At 37.1% G+C, this 19,402-nt stretch overlaps 1 protein-coding gene across 1 annotated transcript in view; it reads left to right on the top strand.

The window, feature by feature from the left end:
* Nucleotides 1–11,212, top strand: part of LOC104273735 (calcium-dependent secretion activator 2-like) — a gene marked incomplete at both ends in the record, with an annotated part of 60,009 nt that extends 48,797 nt beyond the window's left edge. Inside the window, 3 exons of the mRNA XM_009869148.1 lie at nt 7,411–7,514; nt 9,075–9,083; nt 11,056–11,212. Coding sequence (XP_009867450.1) covers nt 7,411–7,514; nt 9,075–9,083; nt 11,056–11,212 — 270 coding nt within the window. The remainder of the gene's footprint in view (nt 1–7,410; nt 7,515–9,074; nt 9,084–11,055) is intronic.
* Between the last annotated feature and the right edge of the window lie 8,190 nt (nt 11,213–19,402).

Genomic DNA, 19,402 nt, shown 5'->3' with positions numbered 1-19,402 from the left:
CCCCGGGGTCCCCCTCTGCCGGGCACCTCCCCAGCCACTCCTCCCCAGGCCTGTAGCACGGCTGGGGCTTGTTGTGGCTGAAGTGCAGGACCCGGCATTTGGCCTTATTGAAACTCAAGTGATTGACCTTGGCCCAGTGATCCAGCCTGTCTAGATCCCTCTGCAGAGCCTCCCTACTCTCAAACAGATTGACACTTCCACTCAGCTTGGTGTCATCTCCAAACTTGCTAAGGGTGCACTCTATCCCCTCGTCCAAATCACTGATGAAAATGTTAAACAGGACTGGGCCCAGTGCTGAGCTTTGAGGGACACTACACATGACCGGCCGCCACCTGGATTTAACTCTGCTGACCACGACTCTTTGGACTCAGCCATCTAACCAGTTTTTTACTCTCAGAGTTCTAGCATCCTGTTCTTCATTTTTATCGTCTTAGGAGCCCTTCTCTAATAAAGTTTCTATTCCACACTGAACACTGGTGGCAAGAACTGTGCAAAGTAATCCCCATGAGATGTTTTGCACAGTATTAGTAGTACTATTATACCAGAAATGCTTAAATCAAATATATTCACAAGGAACACTTGTCTTTTCATATCTATATCAGGCTTGTGGCACACTGGCTTTCTGTGAAAAGTTAATTCAACTCAGTCTTCAGGGTTTTGATCATTTCCAGCTGACAAGTTCCCACTTTATAGCAAGGGATTATTGCTATTCAAGTGTCAAAATGTATTGCCCTCCTTCTTAAAGTATTAAATTTTGTTTCTCTCTCCCAGTCTTTGGAATTATCCAATTCATGTTGCTGCATTTCCACCCTGCTGTCTATTGCCAGTGTTTTCCAACATTGTTATCAGTGCACTCCTAATACGTACTCTGAAGTCATTGGTGAAAATATTAAGGAATTTCAACCTGAAGATGTATTTTCAAGGAATTCCTCAATAAACCTTTCTTTGCTCTTTCTGAACGCTACCTACTTCGTTTCTCTTGAGGAAGCTTCTTTATCCAATACATAGTTTCTTTTTTAATCCTCTTTTTTTGTTCAGCTTAACTGGTAGTTTTCCCGTGAGGCTCAGTATCAAATGCTTTATTAAAGTCAGAATAGATGAGATCTACTGAATTTCTTTTATAAGAAAATATCCTATCAAGAAAAGCTACTGCACAAGTCTAGCGCTACATACTTTTGCAAAACTGTGTAGCATTTTATTGTGTTTTCTGTCCATCTACTTAGTCATGTCTTCAAAATCTGTTTTACAGTTAACAGCTGTAAACATAACTTTTTTCCCCCCTCCTTACCTGCTGGCATTAGATTTGTTGTTGTCATCTTTCACTCCCTAAAATTTAGACTCTTAAAACTACTAGATTTTTTCAAAAACTTATTATTAAGTTTGCGCTTGCAACCACCATTTTTTTCTTAGTCTAGTATGTCGATTATTCAGGTCTCTTCACTCATGGAACCGTTCAGCTTGCCATGTTTGTTACCTCTGTCTTTTATTCCACAGGAACAGGAAGTGCTGAGAATATTAGTTCTTTCCCCTTTTGAAGACAAATTAGAAGTGAGGGAGAAGGAAGAAAATAGCAGCTTCTTGTATCTGTGCTGCCAAACCAGAATATAAAGAATTAATTACATTTGATCAGAAGTTAAAAATTGATATTTCTTTTCATATCCAACTTTTTTTTTCCTTCTTTTACCTTTTCAGATTTGTAATCTCGATTTTTTTTCCATGAGCCAAGACTTCGTTATAAAAAAAAAAAAGAAAAAAAAACACAAACAAAAAAACAACCTGTGATTCTCCCATTAAGGTGATTCCATTGAATACTGTGATAAATTCTAAAAATAAGGAAACATCATAGCATGACCCACTTTTTAAAATGATCGCTTATAAACTCTAACTTTCTACAGATCTCATAATCTCTTTGTACATAGGTGATAATGGTAATTAATTTTATTTGTTTTCTTTTGTCCCTAGAATTTAAAATCCTATTGAATTCGTAGAAAGCAATTATAGAGAGACTGGTTTAATCTTTTTAATTAAAGCTGAATTTCATTATTCATATAAAGCTAGATTTTTTTTTTAATCAGAAGAGTATAGGGTGTCCTCCCAGATGTCCACTCCTTACTTTTTCATGCAGAATTAATTCTGTGAGAATTTGCAAGAAAATCTACCACAATCAAATTGAAATTAACTGTGGGTGGATTATCCCAGTTGTGGATTAACTCTGCAGAGTCAATTCAGGTCTAGTAACGTATATTAGCTCCAATTTATTGATGTTTGTGCTGCTTTTGGTACAAGTCTAGAAGCAGTCTTGCTGGTTTCCTATGTCAAAAAGTCCAAATTAATGGGCCCTGCTGGAGCAGAGTTGGTTCCATACAGATCAAATTATGATGTATCTGTATTATCACATTATATTATGGCCTGCAGTATTGCTGGGTTTCCCTGTCATCCCCTCTGCATCAATGTGAGTCCATCCTCAAGCTTCTATTTGGAACAAATCAATCAAATTCTTTGGCAAAAGAGCTGCTCTAGAATAAAAGGTAGCTTATTTAAGCTCCATGTACTACAGTTGGAATTGGGAAGAAGTATGTAAGATTTAGGTCCCTCTGCACCATATCCAAACAGGCAATATTCCTTCAGAAACTCCAGAGCTTGCTCACTGCTGTGTGTGCAGCACATCTTGGAAGGAGTTTGACAGCCATCATGTTATTTGCCCTCCTGTGAGTCTTAATTCTGGCACATGCATGGAAATGAGATAGTTGATGGTCAGAAACCTCCGGTAGTAGACATCTTGCACTTTCTCCAGGCTTTAATGCTCGTAACATTAACGTTAAGTAGCACAACAGCTGAGTGCTGCCAGCAACCAGAGCAACAGTGCCGATGAAAATTAAAGCAAATGCCAGTTGTCTTACATGAAGGACTGAAATGCAGACTGGATGTTCTGTTGCAGTCTGGCATTAAATGAGCTGGATCTAATCCTAAGATGCCACTTCACCACAGAAGTCTCCAGCCCCAGCTCGCTCTCTGCATGTGAAGGTACCCGCAAGCCCACCTGGGCTGTGAACTCAGGGTCTCTTGGCATACTTGCCTTTTTTCCCTGTATCCCTGCCACTGGTCTGTGGGAAACCCTCTGGCCTGGAGACTCTCCCATGTGTCTTGGTCTGGATATAGTTGTTCGAGGAAGAGGTGGAAAGATGAAATACTGGACAGGGAAAACCAATAAGGGGTATATGGTGTGCCATGGCGGAGGAGACTGGCAGGCCACCCAGCTGCCCTGAGCTCGGACTCGAGGAGGAGAATCACCTCTGCTGTACCAAACCAATGCCAACGTGAAGTTAAACACATATTTAGCAGCCTACATGCTGGGGGGCGCGGAAGGAAGAAGTGAATTGTACGTTTGTCTTCAAGGATAAACTCTTCTCTGGAAAACAAGTTAAAGATAGGTTTTCAAAGTACTGTTGTTAGGTTTTAGACATCCTAATGGGCTCAAGAGAGGAGGAACGGGGAGAAGTTCTCTGACCTGTGTGACACAGGAGGTCAGACTGGATGGTCTGACAGTTTCTTTGTGGCCCTAGGCTCCGTCGGTCCATGAAGCAGTCACCTTTTCATTTCAGTAGCATTTTAGTCAGTTAACTTAGCTCATTTAACAATATTTCCTTGGTACCTGTGTGACTCACTGACAATGCATACTTGAGAAAGCATCCATTATTTGCAAAGCCTGGCTTGCTTTTTCATTTCGGCAGAATGTGAAGCTGAAAACAGATGATTGATGGCTTTTTCTGTTTGTTTTCTAAAAGATGTCAAGCAGCATATTTACTGACTCGACTCCTGCTGCAACTTGTTAGTTTGAGCAGTGTAAACAGATTTTAACAACCCTTCATAATTGTGAGGAGAAAGACATCATGAATATAATGAAAACTGACAGCACTGATTTCCATTCCTGTATTTTTTTTACGCTTATAAAGACAAGCACAGTACTTTGCCCAGATGTTTTAGAGGTTCTAAGACTTCCAGATAACAGTTTATTGTGACTCATATTTCAAATGTACTTCTTGTTTGGTTAAAAAAAAAATTAGTTCTGTTTATCTCAAATTTCTTCCTAGCCTTTTGTATTCACTAGATTTTGGGAAGTGAAAGGACCTTAGCAACAGAGAAGACAGATGAGCCGTGTGGTAATTTACAGATGCAAAAGTAAGCTTTAGACGAAACCTAAGCAAAATGTAGGGAAGCATATACCATCCAAATGAAATTGCATGTATTGATTTACGCTGTGAATAACGAAAAGACAACAAAATTGGAGAGATTAGTACAAGGATGTAGAGTGAGCGCAATTCTTTGCCATGTTTTCTTATCAATAAGTCTTGGAGGAAAATAATTTTTACAGTATTGTTGAAAGCTGTATGAAGCATAAAGAGTAATTTGCATGTTTTCAGGAAGTGATAAATAGATTTGGAGTAAACTAGTAAATAGCATGGGGAATTTAATGCAAACTTTAAACCAGAATTCTTGAACATAATCCATCCCACATTTTTAGTCATTCCTGCCACGAAATATCATTCAGAAATTTACAGTTTTCATCTTCTTTCTCTTCCTAAACACACTAATCCTATTGAAAAAACTACTCCTGAACATTAGTCCCATAAAGACTGAAATCCTTGCAATTTCTGGTTTAAGTAGTTTATCATGACTGTTTTATTTTTATGCCAGCATCATCCATGATCATAAGTCAGTCTTCTCCTTCCCAAGTGTTCCCACTGTGGGAGAACTGTATTCCCACATTGCCTCTGTGGGAACAATTCTGATCCTCTCTTTCATCTTTCATTTTATTAGGCTTATTATGCCTTTCATTTTATTAGGCTTATTATGCCTTTCTGATTGAAATTCAGATTTCTTATCCTTTCAGTCCCATTTCTGATCAAAATCCGTCACTTCAACACAGGTGACCAGAGCTGCCTTTCCTCAGTGCCTTGCTCAATGGAATTAATACATCCCTGAGACCAGGTTACTCTTCTTCATGATCTCATCACAGTGATGGTTCAGGGTAATCTCAGGTAGCAAGTAAATCTGCTCCTTCTTTCTCTTACTCTCCCTACTAGGCCATTTTTAGCCTATCTTAAGCTTATTCCATGTGTGGAATAAATTAACTTAGTCCAATGCAAAAATCCAACATCAGAAACAATGTCATTGTTAGAATGACTTTCTTACTGATTTAGAAGAGCCCTTCTAGGATAGTTTGAATAGTTTACAACTCATTTAGTTTCATTAGGAATGAATGCAGTTTTGGATTCGATTATTTTGTTTATTTGGTTAGTGGTGAGGTCCATGAAGACCAGGCTAAATTTGTAATAAACCAAATTGTTTATGTTGAAATCAGATGTGTCAGTCATACTCTGTGTTAATATCACTGGTTTCTTCCCAAGACTCATTAACATCAGTTATATTGATAGTGATGTGTCAGCTGTACAAATAGTACTTGCTGTGTGTTCAGGTCAGGGAGGACACTAACAAACTACTAAAGGAAACAGCAGTTTCTGTCCAGGATAAGCACAGAAACCAGTGTTTAACCTGAATCCAATACTAGTCTCTAGACTGTAACCTAAATAATAGGGTCTAGGCCAATCCTTCCTAATCTCACTGGACATTAATATCATTGTGGTTGTATTCATGTAACAGTATTAACAACTGTGGTCTTGAAATTGTGAATGTCGTTTTGTGTCCTGATGTGTTTTGTGCTTCGTCCATGTTCATACAATAACTCTTTCTTGAGTTAGATATTGGTTTTGGAAATCATATTATTTCAGTATGTCTGCTTATGTGGTCTCTTTTAATAAGATTTTGGAAAAAAAAAACTATAGTTGCTTCAGCAACTAATTTGCCTGCTTTGTTTTTTGCATGAAAATGATATGGTTTTGTAGTCACCTTTAAGTAGATATTTGCTGGCATTAAAGCTGTATATTTCATCAAGGTACTATGCATCAGTGTGTTAGTGCTGAAGAACTTGGCAAGGTCACCTACTTTTAAAATGACTGAAAAGTTGTTTTGACTTGCCAGAAATGATATGTGTTAAAAATTTAGTGCATGGAGTTTGATATTCTTACTGACACCAAGATTTTGTGAGTTTTTATTTAATCTGATGTTCTAATGTTCTAACATTCTAATGTTCTAATGTTCTAATGTCATGGTGAATCCATGAAGTGGAAATGTCAGCAGAATTTTCTGCATATGAAGCTGTGTATTCATATGGTTTCCTGTTCATGTGGTCCATAAACATGCACAGAAAATGAGACAATAGGACTTCTGAGACTCTGACTCATCTTGTGTTATCACCTTCATAAGGCCTCTGCAAATCTGGTTAATGTGACCATATTTTATACATGACTGTAGTGTTACAATGTCATTTCCATCCCATGGTTTACGCTTAGGGACCAGAGCTTTGTTAAGTAAACAAGCACAGATAGCGAATACTGAAGTTATACCTAGTGATAGAAATTATTCAGTTGGACCAATTATTCCCACTATTAAACTATGATTGCAAAAAATTTCAGTTGATCTCTTCCTTCATCTCCCATGAGTCTTCCTGGGATCTAGTCCTATGATATTTTTTTTTAATTGGAAACTAAACTGAGTTTAATTTCCCTGTAAGAATTTTACTTACATTTGTTTTGCTTTTGTTGTTTGCTTTCTTTTTGAGGTCTACTCTGTAGAATGAGTAGTCTTCTTGTCATTTGTAACTTTTTCATTTGTCCTTCTTTTCTTTTATGTGGAGTTTTTAGAAGGCTTGTGTCAATTCTGCTGTAGCTTCTTTATTTTGTAGTGCTACTTTTCATTATGGTACTGAGAAGAATGCAGATTCACTCTTAGTGTTGAACAGCAGGTAGAATTTTTTTATATACAATTATTGTTTTGTACTTTTCATATTTTTTAATACACTTAAAATGTAGTGCCTCATTTAGATGAAGCATTTGGAATTTTTGAGTGCTGCAAAATGCATGAATCTTGCCAATGACAGTAATGAGTCATCTAATGAGAATGGCATTGTACTGATGGTGCAGTAACGAAACAGATCTGTACTGTGCTGTCTTTGTGTTTCTGACCTTGAAGAGAATTAGGACTTGCTTGTTGCAGAAGTTGAGCATCTAATACATTGATACACCTGTTAGTTCTCGCATGTTAAATCAGATAATGTTTATCATGAACAATTATTCTTTTGTGAATTAAATGTGCTTCTCTTCCAGTGATCTGGACATTCAGCTGCATTGACTTGTATTAAATCATTGTCCTTTACACATGAAATTGCTTAAACTTCACATAAATTGTAACTTTGCACCATTCCCATTCCTTTCTGACATCGTTTTCTCTTACTGTTGAAACTTACTTATTTGTAACTGAAGCAATTTTGATTTGCATTTTATATTCATTCAGAGACCATGAACCAAGCAACACCTGCTAAAAAACTGGAAGAGGTTCTTCACCTTGCAGAACTCTGTATCGAAGTATTGCAGCAAAATGAAGAACATCATTCAGAGGTGAGACTGTGGCTGCATTTCCAGTAGAGAATGGTTTATTCCTATTTTTTTCTCCCCTGATGCGAAGCAATTCTGTCAAGAAACATTTTAGCTTTACTTTCTGACATATGTTTAAGGCAGTTCACATTTACAGAGGAATAAGAGACTTGAAGCTTATGAAAAGTGAAGTGAAATAAAACTCTACTTCAATTCGCTTGAATGAACTGTAGGTTTAGAAATGAAAATTAAAGAGCATAAAATAGAGAAAGCATCTTTGTGCTGGAGGTGGTGAAATGGTACGGAAAACATTCGTAGCCTTATACAGTTGTTCCAACTTTTCACCTTTTGTTCAAAATAGAAAGAAAATGTAACTGAATGCTAGTTTTCATCATGCTGTATAGATCTTAATTTTAGCAAAAAACTGATCATGGGTATAGTAATCACATTCATGTTGCTTTTCTATTCTTTGGAAAAGTACTGCTGTTAAACTTGTGCTTTTAAAAATGTCATTATAAGGTAGAAGAAATAAAATAGAAAAATTTCACGTTTCTTACTCTCAAATCTTTCACTTCATGGAACAGAAACCATCACATTTACACTACTTAGAATTATAGCACCTTTTATATCAAGGAATTACAAAAATAGACTTGGTCCGGTACACGCAAATGTCTATATTGTTAACAATTAATAAATACGGTTTTCTAAGGTTTAGGAAATTGTTTTTAAAATGTTGTCAAAAAAACCTCATTAAATATTTTTGGGGAAAATATGCAAAGAGATAAACATGATTTAGTATATATAGTGAGAAATATGATCATTCAAAACATCTGGTTTTATATCACACTATAGAATCTAGTTTTTAGCTTACATCTGTCATGTGTGAACTTGTTATGGATGTTTTATCTTATACTGAAGAAACAGCTGTTTCGATGATTTGAAATTAATTCCCTGGAGGTCCTGTTCCGCACTACTGTTGCCACTGTGTTACTCTATAATGGTCGCTTAATAAAACGTAAATGTTGTTGTCTTTGTCTTTTAAGGACCTGCATTACTGGGAGATTATTAGACTTCTGTGGAAATTAACGCAGAAGAATCAGATCAGATGATACATTTATGATTAAACATCTCTGTTCAAAGATTACTTTCCATACCACTTATTTGCAGTCAGACGTGGTATTTTTCAGAAGGGTGAATGTGCTGCATGTGCCTTCGGAAAAACAATTAAGCTAAAGTTTTCTACCTAATCTAAGACAGCTTGAAAGAATAAAGATAAGATTATTTCCCCCTCCTTTCGTTCATGTATCAAAATGTTTAATTCTACTGAAAGCTATAGAGCATGCAGAATTTCAATATTAAAATATATCTGAGAACAAGATCACAAAATTATACATTTCCTACTCAGAACTGAAGATTAAGTGTGGTGACTTCACATGATAATGCTAAGTAAATGTTCAGTCTTTGATAATACAGTTGACAGAAAGGATCAGTAATCTCCGAAACAGTATATCGCATTTTTTAATACTAGATTTTTTTATTTTTTTTTTAATTCGTAACACTTCCAAATTTCTGGGATTCCAAAAGGGAAGAGAGGTATGTGAGCCCTGATGAACTAAGCATTATTTTTCACTGTTTATATCATGGAACTGTGCATTGAATGTGTAGCATAAATTGTTCTGATCATTTCTGGTGTTGTATTGCCACATTTTTGTGTCTTTCTATAATCTAAGAACTTCAGTATTCCTTTAATCCACTCAGTGTTTTTGTTCTCCTAGAATGTGTGCCACCAATTGCTAATTGCCTTTAGCCTGTTTTTATATTATCCGTAACTATTTAACAACTAGCTTAGCAATATTTTCTGAAAGTAGTTTTGCATTCCTAGAAGGGACACTTGCCAATGCTTATATACATTTCCTTTCCTCTTTTTTTATATTTCTTTGTATTTAGTTATTTTACTAGGGCAAGGAGTCTGTACCTTTAATGATCACACATTTAAACATGATTTACTAATGAGGAACTTCTTCCAGTTTAAGAATACTCCATTTGAAGCACTTGCCAAAATTTTTGAAGCCTAATCTGTCCTTTTCAGGTGCCCGTCAGCATCCTTCAGTCCTGACAGTGCAACGCACAAAGTACTTTTCAGTAATAGCCGAGGACACTCAGCATTTTTTTAAAACCTCTTGCCAGTTCATCTTTTCTCTATCTGCCCCATGTGAGAAAGAATTACAAGCAGTCATCAGAAAGTCCAGGAGTCAAAACATGTTTGTAGATGACTTCTCAGAAGTTGTCTTTTATTTGAAGCCTCTCAGGCCTGAGTACATCATTCTCCATTACCTAGGACCTGTGTTTCAGAAATGTTAGTGATGATTTCTGTGACTTTATTTGAGGGTGTGGGAACTCAGCACTTGGGAGAGACATAACTTGATTTATACATGTTGGTAAGTCAAAAATATTCAAAGTAAGATATTCAAAATGAGGAGTTTGAAAGTGGGAACTTTTTCTTATTTAGTATGGGTAGGTTTTTCTCACTGTCTGAAATGTTCATGAACTCCGAGCAGAACACTCTCTCCTGTTTCTTAAGCTCACTTCGTCTTTAACTCCAGGATTGTATACCTCCCTCTAATCGAATACTCAGCTTCAGTACTGGCCTTTCAGACCCTGCATTTTAAGTGACAGTAAAAAGGTATAAGAGTTATATGAGAAGCAGTCTTTGACGTGGAGCTGGCTTTGCTTGCTGACACACTATTTTTTGCAGATTTCTTCTCTTTTAAGTTGGGATTACCTATGAATCTAAATTTTTACCAAAGAAAACAGTGTATTGCAGCGTGTTGTTAAGTTATTGAAAATGAATCTACAATCATGGAGTCATAGAATCATAGAATTATAGAATCATAGAATGTTAGGGGTTGGGAGGGACCTCAAAAGATCATCTAGTCCAACCCCCCCTGCCAGAGCAGGATCACCTAGGGATATAGACATTAGTGAATTTCTAAAGATATATTTGCAATATTTGTGGAAGAAAGACTGTCCTTTCCCAGAAGAAGCCAAAATTTTTAAGGCAAAAGTAGGAATTAAAAATTGCTGTATATCTATTAGAAAAAGACCTTGACATTCATGGGATAAAATTTCACACTAAACTCATCCCTTCTGGTTAACAAAAAAGTGCAAAATATATTCACAAGAATTTATTTGAAAAATAAATTAATCTGATTACTTGAATGAAATTGAGAGAAGGATATGCAGCAGTTTTTTCAAGGGTGAGGCCTTCATTCATGTCTTTGCTCTCTGCCAAAAAGAGTTGCAGGGATTTATACTCCTTTTCTGATTTTATGTGTTAAATGTTTGTTCTGCTTATATCATCTTTGCCAGCATAATCCATTTGATTTCTTACATTTTTGTTGCAAGTTTTTATAAAATATTTTCACATTTTTCACTTGGCCTGCTCGTCCTCCTCGAGTGAGATAAGGCATGAAGTGACATATCCAAAATGTGTTTTGCCATAGATACAACACATCTCTTTCCTTTGTGACTCACCTTTAGTAATTCTATTTTGTCGTGTTTGCAGGCGTTTGCTTGGTGGCCGGAATTATTAGCAGAGCATGCAGAGAAGTTTTTGTCTCTGTACTCCGTTGATATGGATTCAGCACTCGAGGCACAGCCGCAGGACTCCTGGGACAGCTTCCCACTTTTCCAGCTGCTGAATAATGCCCTCAGAAATGACAGTAAGACCTTAAGATTTTTACTTATTTTCTATGTGCCCACACCTTAGAAATGTGTTTCTAAATAATATAATTCTCAAGATAATAGTGACAATGCCTGTCTTTATGGTGTATATGCTGGGGCTCCATTTCTTGGAAGCTGAGAAATTTCTTTCTGTCTTTGCACCACGTCAGTCCTTATTCTGGCCATCACTTAACCCTTCAGTATTCAGATTGCTCAGTTTTAAATCAATTATGTACAAGCAGCATAATAAGTATTTGATATGTCATATTTAATCTATACCGCTTAAATAAAACTGTAGTTAATGTTTCATGTAAACTAGTTTCAGACTAGTTATATGTATAAAGGTGTTGTAGGCTTAGCATGAATGGATTAAGATACTCAGAACCAGTGAGAGTGTTATTTTCACTTGGTGTATTGCATCATTGTTTGAGCTGGAGAACAAAATTTGAGATAGCTGTATTATCGTGCTTTTACTTATCCTTGAAAAGAGATTTTAATTCTTTTTATAATAGTCTGAGGCATATTTTGTCTAAAAGGGATTTTAGTAATGTAATTTAAGGAACTAACAAGTGAAACCAAAGAAAATTGATTAGACGTTAATTTTAAAGCACTGAATTGTGGCTAACATTTTTAAGGCATCATAAAGAAAAAACATATTTGTGCCATATTTTATATATTTACTTATATTCTATTTTTTAAAAAATGAGAAAACTGCCTATTTTTTATTATTTAGGAGATTCAAATGCTATTTTTATTGAATTATTCGAGTTACTCTACAAAATGCACTGCTTTATTATAAATACAAGAAATCACTTTTAACTCTTTCTGGAAATTTAATTTCATTTTTGTGGAAGTTCCATAGCTTTTAAGAATTTTAGCTCTGTGTATGGAAACCGCGTGACTGAAAGAATGAAAAATAGTATTCAAGAGCTTTTCTCCAAGGCTACACGTATTGCACCCTATATTATTTATCATTGTATTATTGTTAACCTTAGCTGCCAAGTATTTATTGAAATACAAAGGTGCTCTCAGTACAGTACCTGATGGCCACAGCCCTGTATTGTGAAATGGAGCAACTAGCAAATGTACAGTTCACTCTAACACAATGGATGACGAAATTCATGGAGGGAAAGGGGTGGATGGACAGGGCCACTAAACTAGACCTGTATCCTAAACTGACTGTTGAAAGTCACTGTTACTGCACCATGCTGGATGTGATCTAGGATAAAGGAAAAAAACCTTAACATCCAGTCTTAGAGGTCTCATTTCATGAATTCTGTTTCCATACCCTGACATTTAGCAACCCATTAAATGCCATAGTCCTAATGATTTCCTATGAAAATTGCAATGCTGGTGGTAACTTAAGCTCAATTTAGAAGGCTGAGCTGAAGGGTCCAGGAATTATTCCATCTTGGTGCAGATTTCCTAAGAGTTAGACTTCTGCAAGGTGGATTCTGCATTACTTTAAGTGAGTGTCTGGTCGTCTAAAATCCAGCTTAAAAATCTGAAGCCTATATTCAGGTGTCTTTCCTACCATCTTACATTTTCTCTCTAGGAAGCACAACCCTAGTTGTGACGTTATGTGCCCTTAAAGCAATTATCTGGCTCCTGAAAGCTGTGGAGGTATCCTAGAGCAGTCTTACAAGGATTTATGGCACCAGTTTTAACTACATTATTGTGGCATTTGTGTTCCCTTGCACTTTGGTCCCTGAGAGAAGTGATAGAAACAAACAAGGGTTGTCCTCATATGCAAAGATTAAATGGATTGTGATGCTAAATGATTAAAACAGCCTTAGGAAAGACATTTTATGAAAACTTTCATGTCAAAGCAATTATTAGAGAGATTGTTAAACCTTAACTGAAGGATAGGAAACAACTGCTGTATGAAATGTCACACCTGTTTACCAATTTCAGTAATTCCCTAATGGTAATAGATATAGTAAATGACAGTTTCTGGCAAGTGAAAGCCATCTGGAAAATTATACTTTTTTTTTTTTTCAGAAATATTGGAAAGCAACCATGGAAATTAGTCACCTTTTAATCGGTGGATATGTTAGCAAGTGGCAAGTGACCGTTCCACCAAGAACTGGTTCCCAAATGGAACATACCTCAGCGCTTATTCTTTAATTAACAGCCTTTTCACCCTGCAAGTGCATTAAATCCATTAGAAAGAGTCCCCCATGTTTATGTAATCAATTTTATAGTCTTCTAAAATGAAATAAATAATTGTAGCTTACCCTAAGTGAAAACCTTTTCCTGAAAATGATCACTTTAATTTAGAAAAAAAAAATCTAAAAAGGGAAAAACTGGAATGTGGTCTCATGAGGATAAAAAGGCTAGTGTTAATAATTAACAAGGAGAGTGAAGTGGAGTAAATTATCCATAATAGAGCCCACAGTGACTGGCAAAGTCACCTCTCATTATCAAAAAACTCATTAGGAAATGAAGAGGTGGAAATCCCACTGGGTTATTCTCACTCTCCAGCTATATCAGAGATTACTTTTCAGATTTCTTTCAAATGAAGAACTGTTAGGTCACCATATTGCATATTAGGTTAATCTTCAGTGAAATTTGGAGGACTGACACCTGCATGTTATTCTATCTCAAGAGCTTTAAATGAGCTCTAAATCTTCAATAAAGGAGTCCGTTTTCAACATAAACCTGACATGAGCAAAGTCCTAACAATAAAGAAAGAATCTAACATTTACAGCATTAAAGAAAACTTATAAGGAAGACTATTTTTAAAACTGTGTCACTAAACTATAGTATTAGAAAGACTGAGAGATAATGAAAATGCATACTTTTTGCTATTAAAATAATATCAAATTTATTATTTTACATAGTATACAAAACATTGTATAAGATTCAAGCCAAATATGTTAAAGCCAAAATTCACTTTAAAATGTGAAAAAAAATGCATTTTCCAATGCAGTGTATAACTTCTTGTGAAGTAAAAGGAGTGTGAATGGGGAGTCCTGACTGAAGCTTCACATTTCTCCGTTTTCAGTCACTTTAAGCTGCTTCATTTTTTTTCTGATGTTATTCCACAACAATTAAGAGCTCCTGTGTGACCTACTGTAGGTGATCCTGCTCTGGCAGGAGGGTTGGACTAGATGATCTTTTGAGGTCCCTTCCAACCTCTAACATTCTGTGATTCTGTGATCAGTAAGTGCATAGATGATTGCTTTCCTGTTAAGCCTAACTGAAGAACTACTTTAAAAAGTGGTAGAGGAGTATGATATTCCTATCCTATAAAATATTTCAGCTTTTCTGACAAGAGCTAACAAATAACAAAAAGTAGTTTTAAAAACAACATTTGCTATGGAGATGGGTAATATATTGTAGATCAATTTGTTGTGATTTTTCAAGATATGAAAGTTTGAAAAAATATTGTAGCTGCTTTAATAATGCACGTTTTAATGATCTCCAGAGTTTCTAATGTTCATACACAATTATGCTTAACTGTATGAAGCTTTGCGGGTTGTACAGTGATAACAGTACCCAATATCTCTGTATGATAGCAAAATTATTTTTTCCATAATTGGATATTCATGGAGAGAAGAAGAACATGGTTGTCCCAGGATTGCATCTTATTTTCTTTAATGACCATGTTACTCTTCGTGCAATTATGTTATGAAAGGTCCTGCACTACAGGGCAATTTGCTTTCTGTAGCTTTTTAATTATTCAGATTTATCAGCTTTTTAGTGCCTAAAGACAGACATGTATTAATTCCTCCTTAAGACAATGTCAGAGATATCTTTTAGTGGCATATGGCTAGTTATATGAAGTGTCTATATATTTAGCTTATTTTAGAGGGGTTTTCAGTTGTGTATTCAATACTCAGCTCCTTTCTTTGCCAAATTTTCTTTCCAAGTGTCACTTACTGTGTACTGTGCTGATACTCAGCATTATTGCATTACTACATAGGCGCCCTTCAGTCAAAATTAGGAATATTATAAAGTTAACTTAATCTTCATTTTCCATCAAGTATTACTCAGTCAAATGTTTCCATACCGGCTCTAACTCAGCCATGGTACTGTAGAGAGTCTGATGAAGCTGATTTAGAAAAATGCAGCACATTGAGTGTTAATGTCTTGAAACTCATTGTGGTTATCATGGCTATTGATTTCAAATAGGAATTCTCTGATTTTTTTTTTCCCCGGTGTTGCTGTTGCTAGTAGCAGAGTAGCCAACACCACCAAAGACCTTCCTGCCTTGTTACAGCCTGCGTACCCCTAGAATTTATGTATAACATCATCATCATGGCTGGGCTTCGCAATCAAAGACATGGGAAGGACTCTACAGACACTTGCTACAAGCACGCTGATGGCTAAAAAGGCCAATGCGGGATAGGCAAGGCTGGGTGCAAAAGGCACAGCGGAAAGTCTCCTTAGGTCGTATTGACGAGGCACGGTTCTTTCTGCGTTGTCTTTTCTCCTTGAGACTAATTCTACGTGTGTTCTCAAAGGAGGCAGCAGCGTTATGGATGGTGTGTCTCCACATCTCCGAACTGGAGGCCAGAGTGGACCACTAATGGCAGTCAATATGGCCAAAACTGAGGTGTTGTTTCAGAGAGTCCTTGTATCTCCTCTCTGGGGCTCCTCTGTTGCGGCAGCAGGTGGCGAGTTCCCCACAGAGCCGGTGGCGAGTTCACCACAGAGCACAACCTTAGGGAGGCGGTGATCCTCCATCCTGGAGACATGCCCTGCCCAGCACAGCTGCGTCCGCAGCAGCATGGCCTCAATACTGGTGACCCCTGTCCGTTCAAGGACAGTAACGTAGTAACGTTCAAGGACAGTAACGTTCAAGGATCAGTCACGTAGTCAGTCCAGTTGATGTTTAGGATTGTATGGAGGCAGCGCTGAGGGAAGCGTTCGAGGAGTTGCAGGTGGTGGCAGTAGATGACCCATGATTCAGACTCATATAAAAGAGCAGCCAGTACAATGGCTTTGTAGACACAAATGCAGGGTGGAGATAGAAAACAATCTGAATTTAAGGTAAACATGGCAAACTTTATACTCACATTGAGACCTCTGATCAAACCTTTTCAATAATTGTGGTGGCAATCTTTTCTTAGGTCAGGGACTTGGGATTTTTGCTCAGTCCTGTTAAGAGCTACTTTGAAATCATAACCTGCCTTCAGATAAGAGCTATATGTTTGATTACTGATACTGAGAGCTAACTGAAGCTGCATTATTGCTTACCAGGATATCCAATAAATTTTTTGACTGAACAGGGGTTTTAGGCACAAGAAAATTGTGGCACAAGCTGTTCGTGTCACTCTGTCTTGTAAAGATGGAATACATTTTCAGCTTCCTTCTACATAGTACATCTCTAAAAGTTGAAGTATGTCTTCTATCTAAAAACACACAACAACTTGTATATAAGCTGAGACACTAGTAATTTTCACCACAGTTTAATAAATGCTCTGTGAAGGCAGAATGTAATATAAATAGGAAATGAATGGAAATATAAGCTGTCTTTTTACAAGTTATTGGATGATTTTCAACTGCTACGAATAGAATATGGAGCCCCAAGAAAATTCCCTTCTTCAAATTTACTGGTTCTATTTTGAATTTAAAAATATGCCAGAAAATCCAAGCGATGTCTTCCAAAGAATCCTATGGAGAGCAGGATAACTACAGACTGTCTGCCAAAGTGCTAGTTTTGTCAGTGGAGAGGAGACTTGTGTTAACCTGTGTGCTTCCTTTCCTTTGATTCTACAGAAGCTCTTGAGGACAGTGTAACATGCTGACACTGGGAGAACTCCTAAGCTGTGCCTGTATAAGCAAAAGCAAAACAAGCCCCACAGCTTCTGTAGTACACAAGCACAGTAGTTTCTTTTCCCACTATTAGAGGAGAAACCTCATTCCAGGGCTGCATTATTAGACCGTGCTTTTCATCTCTTGTCTTTTCTTGTCATGCTTTAATATATTTCAGCTACCTAATATGTAAAAACTGAATAACTTTCATCTTCAACTTCAGTATTTCAAGAAACTTTCTTTCAGGGATCTGTTTCTGTTACTGTAATCCATTTAATGTTAGTAATGTCTATGCATTATATTGCTCTGGCATAGGATTTCATGTTGTTGTTGTTTGTGTGAACATGAGATGGCTCGTATGAAGAGGGTGTAGGGTGTCTCTGTTGACAAGACAATGGAGAATTAAGCTACATATCTTTAAAGACAAGTGGTAGTTGAGGGATTTGAAGTGTGGTGTTTCCTCAAGGATCTCTTGTTTCCCATTTGCTTTCATGCACAGGTGGTACCTTTTGGCAAGATCAATTCTAATCATGGGGTAGAGTGCCCGGAGTCCACTGATGATACTCAGCTATATCACTTATCCTGTGCTCTGGGTTCTTTCCCTGCCCTGCAGTAATCCTTGACGAGGATCTCGACAGGTCAATCAGAGCTGCCATGTCCTCGGCCCTGGGAAAACAGGATGTTCACCGAGTTGTTCATCCAAGACTGCACTCTCATATGTGTGCCCATGTACAGAGGGATTTCTGCGGAGGTGCAGTCACATTAAGAGTCTTGGCATCATTTTGGAAAGCATCACTTCCCTGCAAAGACTGGCATCAGCATACGAGGAACACTTTCAGCTTTTAAATTGAAGAGCTCTTATTGCCTGTGACTTCTTTAAATTTCATTTTGGCTTCAGAATAACAAGAGTCGCCCTCCTGCCCATGAGGCTTTATTACTGTAATTCCCAGAGTAGGGCTTGTAGCAGAGCATTTCTATGGCGTGCTCAGAAAACAGTAAACTACAGGCTCATCCCCTCAAGTAACTGTGATTGCCTGATTGATGCCACTCCTGCACTCATTCTCTATAAAGCAACGATATTGACTTAATTGACACAGTTGTATTCTTGTTGTTGTTTTTAAGCTCAAAGTTGCGTTGAAAAATCAGCCTAATGCGTAGCTTGATACCAGCCACCTTTTGTTTCTCAAAGGCAGTGCTCATCAGCTCTTCACTGTGAAACCTTTGTGTTAATATCCAAATCCTTCTCAGTGGTTACTACTGCTAGTCACAGATGCTGCAGTTTTATATCATGTAAATACAGAAAAAGATAACACTGTTTTGAGTGCCTAACATACAAATAGCTAGTTAACAAGTAGTTCTAGGAGCAGTGTAAATAATGGAGCATGTTTGTAATGGACTCATACATGCTCTCAAGGGTGAATTCTCAAGTGTTTAATAAGAGATGAACCTATGCCGCTGCCTTTTTCTCAGTGGAAACCCTAATAATCTCTGCCTGCTACCTAGCTCCCTGTTTTCATGAAACTTAATATTATTATCTTAGCAAGAGAGAGGCAGATGAACAAAACTAGAGAGAGCTGATTGCATTACTATTGTCTCCTTAGGTAAAAGTGATTGAAAAAAGTGATTACTTTACTAGGTTGTTCTCATTAAAATAGTTATTTGCTTGCAGATCATTGCATTCCAGAAAAAAAAAAAAAATATCATCCAGACATTCAGCAAAAAGGGCAATTCCTTATAATAAAAGTGGCAATAGAGAGACAAAACTTGATGACACATTTTCCCCATAGTCTCTGTCTGTCACAGGTTCAGTTTATGGTGGACATTGTTTGCCTTTGGAAGGCAAAGGAGTTTCAGGAAGTTGCAGAAATTATTTTTGTATGTTACACATGCAGTTGTACCACTAGTGGAACAAGAGGAATTTTAATTTTATGAGATGGTTTTCAGGGTTTTGAGCCTCATGATCCAGCCTGTTCTTCTTAGAAAGAGGAGGAAGCCTCCTCAAAATGTGGCTGTGATACCCATCCAAATCAAATGAGAAGCTTGGATGCAGGAATAGGAGGGAGGAAAAAGCCACAAGAGAATTTAAACCCACAGAATATGGGTGAGAGAAAAGGAGGGCTACCAAAATCAAGAAGATTTCTCTCTGTGGCTCAGCTTGCCTGTACACATGGGAATAGTCTTTTAGGTCCTAATAATAGTGCTGCGTTAATGGATGAACACAGACACATTCAAAATATGAAACTGATACACTCCCTTGGTGGGACAGAACATTAGTGTGCTAAGAGTTAGGATTTGCTAAGAGAACATTTCAGAGAGTACAGGGATGAGCTGTGGTGGTGGCAAACTAATCTTCAGTTTACATTATGCAAACAGTTTTTCACGCAGTAAATCCCATCTGTGAAGCAGGTAATTTTCTACTACTTATA

The sequence above is a fragment of the Apaloderma vittatum genome, unplaced genomic scaffold, assembly GCF_000703405.1.
Source record: "Apaloderma vittatum isolate BGI_N311 unplaced genomic scaffold, ASM70340v1 scaffold8915, whole genome shotgun sequence".
NCBI classification, from domain to species: domain Eukaryota; kingdom Metazoa; phylum Chordata; class Aves; order Trogoniformes; family Trogonidae; genus Apaloderma; species Apaloderma vittatum.
The sequence above is the reverse complement of the archived record's forward strand: the minus strand, read 5'-3'. Positions and strand labels throughout refer to the sequence as shown.